The following is a 10,164-nucleotide window of genomic DNA, read 5'->3' on the forward strand; positions in this document are numbered from 1 at the left end:
ATACCAAAGTATTCAACATCAGACAAGTCTTGCTTTCTAAATTTTATGTAATATTTATTTATTTCACTGCCTTCCAAGTAGAGGATATGCACTTTCTTTGGTTATTAACGTTGGTTGTTTTTTCTCCCCAAATCACTGAAGATCTTTCCTAGTAATCTACAAATGATTTTTTCCCTCGTTTTAAATATGCTACACTTTAGTAGATTATGTTTCTACCTTTTTAGATTATGATTTACCACAACCGTTTAGACAAGACATACAAATCAGGGGTTACTATTTGGTTATGTGGATTCTTGTAAACATCTCCAAAAAGGGCAGGTGAATACTCCCACTATTATTTTTATCTTACGGTCATAACGTTACGATCATAACGGAATCTTAAGCATTCCAATCTGACATCAAAATCACAACAGATCTCCTTTCCCCCCCAAATACATAAGCCTGTTGTCAAGGCTGACTGGTATGTTTTAAAGGACATCTCAGCCAAGGGTATTATTTTAAGAGATGAGCAAATGGGGAAACCCCACAACCTAGCCAATAAAAAATGAACTTAAGGTGCAAAGAAGCTCTCATAAACATTACTTAGAACAAGGGATTCATTGTTTCAAGCCAACCCTTCCAGTGGCTTCTCTGATCTCAGCCCCTGTCTGTGCGTCAGGGAAGCCTCTTCCTTTAACCTGTGGTTTTTTTTCAAGCTGAGCTACTACATTATTTATGACTGTAAATGTGAGGAGCCCATCTGTACGCTCCTTGTACACACACACACACACACTGAGGGCCCCCCTCCCTTTTCCCCACTTTGGTATTTTAGTGTGGAAGGATGAAAGGGTTTTCCCCTGGAGCTGATGTGGTTGGGGAGTTGAATTAGCTGCTGTGTCAGTATGAGGTAGACTGAGGATTTCCCAACACATCGTCCACCTGCACACCCAAACACTAGCCTCTTATGACTCATCGCGTTCATTTTCTTCCTTTCAAGGGGTTTTTAAAAAGATTTTATTTCTTTCTCTGTCTCGTCCTCATTGTTCCATGCCTCCAGTTGTTGCTGTTGATCTCTTTATCCTCTCTCATCATGTTTTCTCAACTTAAAAAAGGAAATTTCTTCACAGAACATGAGTGACATGAGTATTAAATAAAAATAATCTAAAAAAAGTTTTATAAAGTAAAAGAGAATTCAATTTTTGATGAGCGTTATTTTTGTTCATGTTGCATTTTTTTTTCCTTTTCTTGTTTTTTACTTTCCCTTAAATGTCTCCCTTTTAAATTTTAATTATGTCATAAAATTCTAAAGGCAAAGACAATTAAATTCTGTCAGTGGGATCCTAAGGGAGAGGTGAGGAGGCAAAGAAGAATGGGATGGTGGAGTAACAATTACAGGGGTTGGCGACAGCCAGAGCAGTTCTGATGCCCTGGGGAGCTTTTCTCCTGATGGGCTGAGGCTGTAATTGGCACATCATAACCTTTTCCTTCTCAGCTAAAGAGAAAACAGGAGACTGTACCTAAATGATCAAGCTGTAACTAATTGATTTTCAGCTAATCTAAGCCTCCAGCTATGAAGAAACTAGGACCAAAGGCAGACTCCAGGAAGGGTGGGGGCAGTAAGAAGAAGGGTGCCAAGAAAGCCTGGGGCTAGAGAGACCACAGAACTAAAGAGGAAAGGCAAAAAAAAAAAAAAAAAAAAAAAAAAAAAGGGCGGGGAAGAGGGAGGGGAAGAGAAAGGAGGGGGAAGAAAGAGGGAGGTGATATTTTTTAAAAAATGGAAGAATGAAAGGCAAGGAACAGGAGGTGGTCTGTGAGACAGTCCCAGGCCTTTCCAGAGGATGTTATCCTACCTTCTTATTTCCAGCTGTTACTTCTTATTGAACTTTTAAAACTGGTTATTTGTGAGTGACCATTGAAAAATGCAAAAATCTTTTAATTAGACTATGATGATAACTGTCTCTGCAGCTGTGCCTATCATTGGACAATAAAATAGCTTTAAAGGAAAATAAGAATCCCTGTGGTCACATTTATGAATGCAAAGGGTTGTAGAAGAGAGAAAAAATTCTCTACCCACAGAAACTTATTTTCTCTTCAAATATTAAGAGTTTTAGAGAATTTTTTAAAAATTCATTTTAGTGTTTGTGATTTCAGACATAGTCTATGAATATGTACTATAATGGCTTTACATCATCTTTCCTCTCATCCCATTCCTCATTTGTCAAAAAAAAAAATCTTGCATGTGTTTACAGATGTGTTTATGTTACACAAGTGTTAATAACCCTGTTAGAGAGACTACATAGATAGGCATCTTTAGGTAGATCTGTATATAAATTCCTCTCCATTGGGCACTTGAGTCAGCCAAAAACAACAATAAATATCAATGATGTCTTTCAAATCTTTCAACTGAGTACATAAGCATTTTTATTCTTTCAGTTCCAAGAGAGTTTAATGATTTGAGGAAGTAAAAGGAGAAGGGTTTAATTTAAAGTTTTGAAAGCATGTTTTTCTGTTTCATATCTTAACATGTTAAATGTTGTTACAAAATGAAAAAATTCAACATTTATCTACTTTTATGCTTGAGAATTAATATATATTCTTGAAATATATCTAAGAAGTATTTAATCCAAGCCAACTGACCAGTGAGTCAAAATCCATTAATAAACCCAAAGTTTGCCTTTAACAGAGAAATATATGTAGACTAAGAATAATATAAAAGTAAATTTCCTATGTTTACTGTTTTTTTTTTTGCAAGTTCCTCTAAAATATCTACAATATGTCATTTTAATTAGCCTATCACTAAGTAATCCAATATTGGTTTTTAACTAAAAGATCTTAGAAATGTACATGTTTATTATTATGTAAACAGGCGATGTACTTAAATATTACAAGTAAATTACCCAGTCCTTTCATTTTCATATTTATTTGATATATAAACTAACACTTACTGTTTTTAAAGAAGAGATGATAAAAAAAAAAAATTTACCAGAAAGACACTTTTGTTACTAACAAAATAATGTGGTATTGACTAAGAAAAATTCCACTGATATTCAAGTTTTTGAGACAAAACAGAGAAGTCAACCTGTAAAAGCTAAATACTATGAGACTGACAAAAGTTGGCCTAAGAATAATAAATACAGTAGAGTGGAAAGTTTCTCTTCACACAATTAATAATTGATATTTGTTTCTTTAAAGTGAACAAATCACTAAAATAAATTAAGGTCAAATAATAGTTAGTTGTTTATATTGACCTTAACAAAATTGATTTACATTTTATTTTTTCTTTTACTAAATTCTAATCTATTTCTCATTTATGAACACAAAATTAATCTCATCTAAATTTTCAAAAATGGATACTTTGTTAAATATGATTCAGAGTTTGATTTAAGTTTAATTGCTTTCGATGAGCAAAACTTATGTTGAAAAAAAATCTTTCTGAATGACAAGATAATTGTAGAAAATTCATTATTTGACTTGAAAATGACATATACAAGCATTAATAAAAAGGATGCTACTAGATCCTTTTTATATAATTCATCTAATTATGGGAAAGGTCAACTGATTCTTTCAACATATTTAAATATCCAGGTGACTTCCTCAATACAAATCCCTTACCTATTGCTAATTTGATCATTTGCCCTTAGTTCCCACTATATATATATATATATATATATATATATATATATATATATATATACACGTATATATATATATATACACAAAATGATACGTGTATATATAATACTAAAAAAATAAAATAAAATTATTGAGTCTAAGACCATGAAACAAGTTCCAAATAATATTTGTTAATAAATGTTACATTAAGACACTCTGATATTCTTAGTGTAACTAATAATGGTGTTATTCTATTTCCTCTTCTAAGTATGCTTTGACCAATTTTATTATAGAAGAAATACAAAGTTAAAGCTTTTTACTAAGTAATGACAGGTTGCAAGTTTGGGACATATTAGAAGGCATGGGCTAAGCATAATAAAATAAAATTGTGGTTCAGTTTTCCACAGAGACTACTAGGAGAAACTCACTTAGTATCAGAATCAGTTTATCAGTAATTTCATGTGAGACATTAGTTTGGAATTATTAAATTAAAAAAAAACAATATGGCTTATTGTTGAAGATAAATCACTGCTCAGCAGTTCAAGCATGATAAAAATAAATAAATAAAAATGTTCTGAAGTTTAAATCCAATATTGTTTCTCTGGATTAAAATGAATAATTGCATTTTATGGTGTAGTTAATAAACTAGTTTATTATTATAATCCAAACAATATAACCAAAATTTCATTGATTTAAAAACACAAGCATTTTTAAATGATAAAAATGGTTGTAGAAGTCACTGAATAAAACTGTTTATTATTGTTTTTGGTTTTGTTATTCTATGTAGATTTATAAAATGTGATGGTATACATTCAGATGGTTCAAAATCATACTTAATTCCTTTCTAAAAAAACAAGTACACTTGTGAGTAATCACAATATTCAGATATATTAAAATTTACTATTAGGACAGGTTCATAGCTGATCTATTGTGTTTAAAAATACTTAATATAACACATTCTTCCGTGTCAGATTTGAGATGACCTGAACTGATTTTTTCAGTGATTTATTTTGTGAATATGCAAGTCATATTAGATTGAAACTTTCTATTAAAACATTGAAATTAATTTAAATTATTGAATAATGCTTTAGAAATAACTACAAAGTAAAAATAAGCAATCAAACTAATTTAGAATTAAGCTATATTTTAATGCTTGAAGGTTCCAAATGAAATCTGTTAATTATAAGTCGAAGAAAAAGTATCCACAACACCTGATTAAGGCAACCCATGATGACTTACTAAAACTTAATAATGAGAGCTTTGTCTCTAGTAACATGAAACATATGATTTATTAAGCACCTTATCCTTCATGCTATGACTGCTGAGAGCAAGTGAGCAGAGCACATTAAGCAACATATATCATACAAGCATCATGTGTTATTAGAATTTGCTGCTATCTGACTTCTCAAAGAGTATTTTTGAAATATTATATGAGGAAGTTTTTAATCAAGTGTATAATCAAATATGTCAATTTTAAGTCAAAGCAGATTACATGGATAAGGCAAAGTTTTAAAAGTTCTTACATTAAAAAGCTCTCAATTCTTTAAAGTTGATTAAATTTGTTGATAACATTTATAGTCTTTAAAAATAAATATATTCTATTTTATTATTTTGAATGTCTGAAGAGAGTAAATTTTCACCTTTGGTCTCCATTAAAACATTTAAAGAAAGTTACAGCACTTGTTTAGAATAACTATTTTAAATTGGTAAACTCTTTAAGATTACTACAAGATGAAATACGAGTATAAGGCCTTAATATACCATTTGATATTTTCAATATTTTAAAACTACCATGAAAGTACAAGCACTAACTAAAACCAAATTTTTAAAAAATATTCTGTAATACTGTTTCTAATTCAAGAATTTCAATTAATTTTTTATCTTAAATAAAAAGAAAAGTTGTGTATAGGTAAAGGCTACCGATTTACATTTCTCTTGCTTCTGAAAAAAATCAAATAGGTTTATTTTATCATTAGAGTTAAAAAATGTTAGATTGAAACCTCTTTTCTAAAATATTTTTCAGACAATTTCAGAATCTCTCCCTGAAGCTATTTGATAATGATCTTTTACACTACTATTTGATCTTAGTTAATTTCACATCAATATTTTCACAGTAGTTACCTCCCCTGAATGAGAGCTTTTAAGTAGCCTACAAATATATACTTACATGTTTTCTAAATTACTAATCCAAAAATGGTTCAGAATGTCACTTTTACTTTTCCATCTGTAAATGCTTTTTATTAGTATTAGTATTAGTATTATTTTGCCCAGAGCATGGCTATCCTCAGAAAGTCTCCTTTTTTTTTTAGATTATTGCCTGTTTATTCACACATTTATATATTAAGCAAGTCTGAAACTTTAAAAAGATCTGAAAAGTCCCAACTCTACCCTAACTCTAAATGTTTAATTTTAGCTTTGTATATTAAAACTAAAGAAATAAATACATATATATATATTAACCTCATATATATATATGAGTTTGTTGCCTAAGGCAAAATCTTATATTGCCTCAATGAAAGAAAGGAAACAGAAGCTGGAGAGGAGAGTCATAGAAAATGACTTTATATAAACATGACCACCTACCAGGCAGCTACTTTACCATTAGTAAAACTTCCACTTTGAAATAACATAGATTAACAAATAAACGAACAACATACCTAAATTGACAAAGCTCATGACCATGTCAGCATCATTCAGAAAGTTGGTATCATGTAGGCTGGCTAGAGGAGGACTCTGGGTGGTCAGGGGAGTCGTTCGAGATAACTGTATGCGACGAGGATACCCATTGGGAGAGGCTGGGTATCCCTTTCTTGCTCCTCTGGTCTCTCCTGCCAGGGATGCCCTCACTGAGTACTCAGACTCTTCAGGGTTTTCTTCATTGGCCATAGCATTGTACAGGTCCAGCATAAAGAGAGGTGCAGAGGAAGCTTGCTTTCCAGGTGAAAAGGGTCTGGGTCTGTGAGGCAAACCCAAGATAGAGAGAATTTCCCTCTGTATTTCCCGTCTTTCGTGGTTCCGTAGTCTTCTATAAATAAAACTGGAGTGAACATGATTGTCTCCCAAACCTCCTTTTGCATAACCCAGTAGAACCAAGCAGCTCCAGAGGAAACCCACAATACCCCTAAGTAAAAATACAGTCAGATGCATTTTTGTCCAAAAGCAAAGTTGGTATTTTTAGTCCTTCTTGTCCTCTTAAAAAAAAAAAAAAAAAAAAAAGTTTCTAGGAGGTACAATTTCCCAGTAGCGGAAAAAAACAAATTTACCTATTCTTCATGACAGTGACATTTCTGAACACAACATCCTCACTGATTTTCCTGCACTATTTTAAATATTTGGAATATGTCAAGAGTAGTTATTTCTAAGAAAGCTGAAACTCAGATTTCCAATTATCCACAGTTGTCAAGAGTTTTTGCTGCATTGATGTAGCAGAAGACGGCTAATATTATTTGATCAGATGACCTAGGCATTCCTATATGAATTTATGACAATCAGGCCTTTGGTATTTGAATTAACGAAAGTTGATCTTCTGATAAACTGTAAGTCCCAAAGTTATCTTCATTTGCTCTTGAGTTCTTCTCAACCCTTGAGCTCTTTCCAAGACAAATCCTGATTTCTGAATCACAGATCTATGCTGATCTGCACCTTGGTGTTGGAATATATATTTGTCCGGCAGCTTGGTGATAACTTTAACATCTTTTGTGTCGTCTTAGTGTAAAATAAGACTCAAGGTTGTACTATTCAAGTAAATGTGTTTCCCTGTATTTACTTGAAAACCTTCCTGTAAGTCCATTCAATCCCTTTCTCCTTCTTACTGTTAATTCCACCTCCAGCAGGCACAAATATACCAGCCCTCTTCAAGGGAGATCTAAAGAGTAATGTAAGCACAACCCTGCTGGGAAAGAAGAGGCTTCTCATTGTAATTTGAAACTGGTAAAGCAAAAAGAACTTAACCCTTTTGCTACCAGAAAAGCCTCCATTTTCGCAATTTTATAGTCATGCATCTCACATAGCACAGTGATGAATGGGGCATATAAATTCTAGGGGGGGCGGAAAGCTAGTTTTCAAGCAGACTGAAAAATTTGCCATCAATTTTATATAGTCTCTTTTAGATCTTTCTTTTAATAATACATATTTAATACACTTCTATATTAAATCTCAGGCTGTGGATAAATTAGCATGATATGTCTCAGTTCTATATTTGAGGTTATTTCTGATTTTTATAAGTTATTAAAGTTTACTTCTTAAAAAATGAAAGAGTTGTAAATTGTGATTAATTTGTTATTTCTTAATAACAGCCAGATCTTTTTAGAATAAAACACACCAGAGAATTAATCACCAGTAAATACACTCTAGCTCTCAAAGCAGTAGTTATAATAATTCAGTTATGGTGATTAGATAGCCCGGCTTTAATGGTCTTTAAATATAAAAGTTTTAAGCAGAGAAATATATTCATATTTCTCTTATTAAGTCAGTACAGTTGAAATGCAAGTCAGTACAAACACCCTAAGATATATTCTAATGATTCTTAACTTTCAAGTCGTTTTAGTTGAAATGCAGAGTTACAAATTAGATACTTCCCATCAATTGTACTCAGTCCTTTGATTTGTATTACACATGCAAATAAACATAAGTCAAATATTCTTCTGACTACATGCAGATTGAAACTTGCCTTTTTAAAATTTGATGGGTATAATGGGGAAAGTGCACACCTTTCTAAAATACCATACTTAATCCGAGGAAATGAGCAAAGTACGTGTTTATCCTTAATATTTAATGCCTTTAAAATTTGGAAGTCTACAATGTTTTTGTGCAGCTATAATTTTCTTACAAGCTCTCACTTAACCTTAGGACTCACAGTACTCTCATTGTCTGGAATGGTGTTCTGATACCAGTGTAGATTTATCAAGCAAATTCTAGAACTATTATGAAATTTTAATGTTTTTCCTTTACCCTGCCTAGAAAGTGCCTGGTTTCTTGTTAAATTTCTTTTAAAATATTTCTTGTGAGTGTCTAAAGCAAAGCCATATTTCTCACAAGTCTTCAGTATAAGAGCTTGCGGAAACTTACTCTATGTGTCATTTTTTCTTACACAAACTCACAGCACTAAAATATGATGATGCTGTAAAATATTTGCCTTACTAAAAATTCTTTACTAATAGTCATGTAAAATGCCACAGTAGCAGACCCAAATACTGACATACATGGATTACCTCTATAAAATTGATATCATATGAATAGGAGAAGTATAGGTTGGAAGTAAGTAAAATAATACGGTTTCAAAAAAAATGGTTTAAAGCACTAAATTCTTTTTTGCATTATTCTTTTTTTTCTTTATATATATTTATATATATACATTTTTTAATTTATTGGGGTGACAAATTGTTAGTAAAATTACATAGATTTCAGGTGTACAATTCTGTATTACATCATCTATTAATCCCATTGTGTGTTCACCACCCAGAGTCAGTTCTCCTTCCTTCACCATATATTTGATCCCCTTTACCCTCATCTACCACCCCCCCACCCCCTTTACCCTCTGGTAACCACTAAACTATTGTCTGTGTCTATGAGTTTTTGTTTCTCATTTGTAAAACACTAAATTCTTGAAACTGTTTATATCTAAACCAATTGAATATTTTCTTTTTGTTTTGGTCATTGGTGCAAATCAAGCACTTTGAGGCAAAACTTCTCCTCTGCCTTTATAAAACATACCCAGATAAAGTATGCGACAGTTTTCCTCTATATTTTAAAATAAATTATCAAGGTTATAAATTTGCTTTATGTCTCTAGAGCACAGCATAGAGATACAAGTAAAAACTGGCCACCCTAGAAGAAGCAACAACTCTTATTACTTTCTACGTGTGCTGTTTTTTATTTTTCCTTAAGATACAAGAAAAAAATAAAAATGAGTCTAGGTGTCACAAGTCTCAAAAACTCATTTTCTTAAATCGTGATTTATAATATCAATCAGTGTAATTGTAACTTAATTGCTTAACCAGGCACATAGCATACATCTATACTGCGAATCAGTTGTTAATATTCTAGGTCAGAATTTTTAGTATCCACCCACCCGCCCCCTATCTTTCCTTCCAACTCAGACTAGATTTGGCAAACATTAATTTTTCAAAAGGATCAACATGTGCAACGAGAGAAAGAAAATAAAGAAGACAAAAACCTGCCAGGAATAAAGAGGAAATGCTAACCACCAAACGAAGTCAGATTCATATTCAATTAAAAGTAAATGTGTTTTACCACATCGTTTGGATTCCCAGATAGATCTGTATCTAAGTACGTGAGAGTAATTTGAAAGATAAAGTATTTTGCAACTGCACTGTATAAACCTTCCAAACTTCTGAGCATGTACTTAAAAGCTATATAAGTCATGAAACATACTGAATAAATACATGCTGAGAAAGAAAAACTTAGGACAGGAGAAACATCCAAGGCATCAAGAATTGTTTCTAAATGGAAGTACATTTCAAGAAGCGGGAGCTTTATAAAATCCACCTCTCATAATGTACTATTTGCCTGAGGTATATACTAATATAAGTGACCTTCTGGTGGGGAACAGAG

At 32.0% G+C, this 10,164-nt stretch overlaps 1 protein-coding gene across 1 annotated transcript in view; it reads right to left on the reverse strand.

The window, feature by feature from the left end:
- The window catches only part of BMP5 (bone morphogenetic protein 5), a 111,334-nt gene extending 103,869 nt beyond the window's left edge, over window positions 1-7,465 (reverse strand). The window contains exon 1 of the mRNA XM_033103610.1: window positions 6,249-7,465. Within this exon, the coding sequence (XP_032959501.1) occupies window positions 6,249-6,738 (490 nt within the window). The 5' untranslated portion in view covers window positions 6,739-7,465. The remainder of the gene's footprint in view (window positions 1-6,248) is intronic.
- Between the last annotated feature and the right edge of the window lie 2,699 nt (window positions 7,466-10,164).

Source organism: Rhinolophus ferrumequinum, chromosome 3, assembly GCF_004115265.2.
Source record: "Rhinolophus ferrumequinum isolate MPI-CBG mRhiFer1 chromosome 3, mRhiFer1_v1.p, whole genome shotgun sequence".
Lineage (NCBI taxonomy): Eukaryota > Metazoa > Chordata > Mammalia > Chiroptera > Rhinolophidae > Rhinolophus > Rhinolophus ferrumequinum.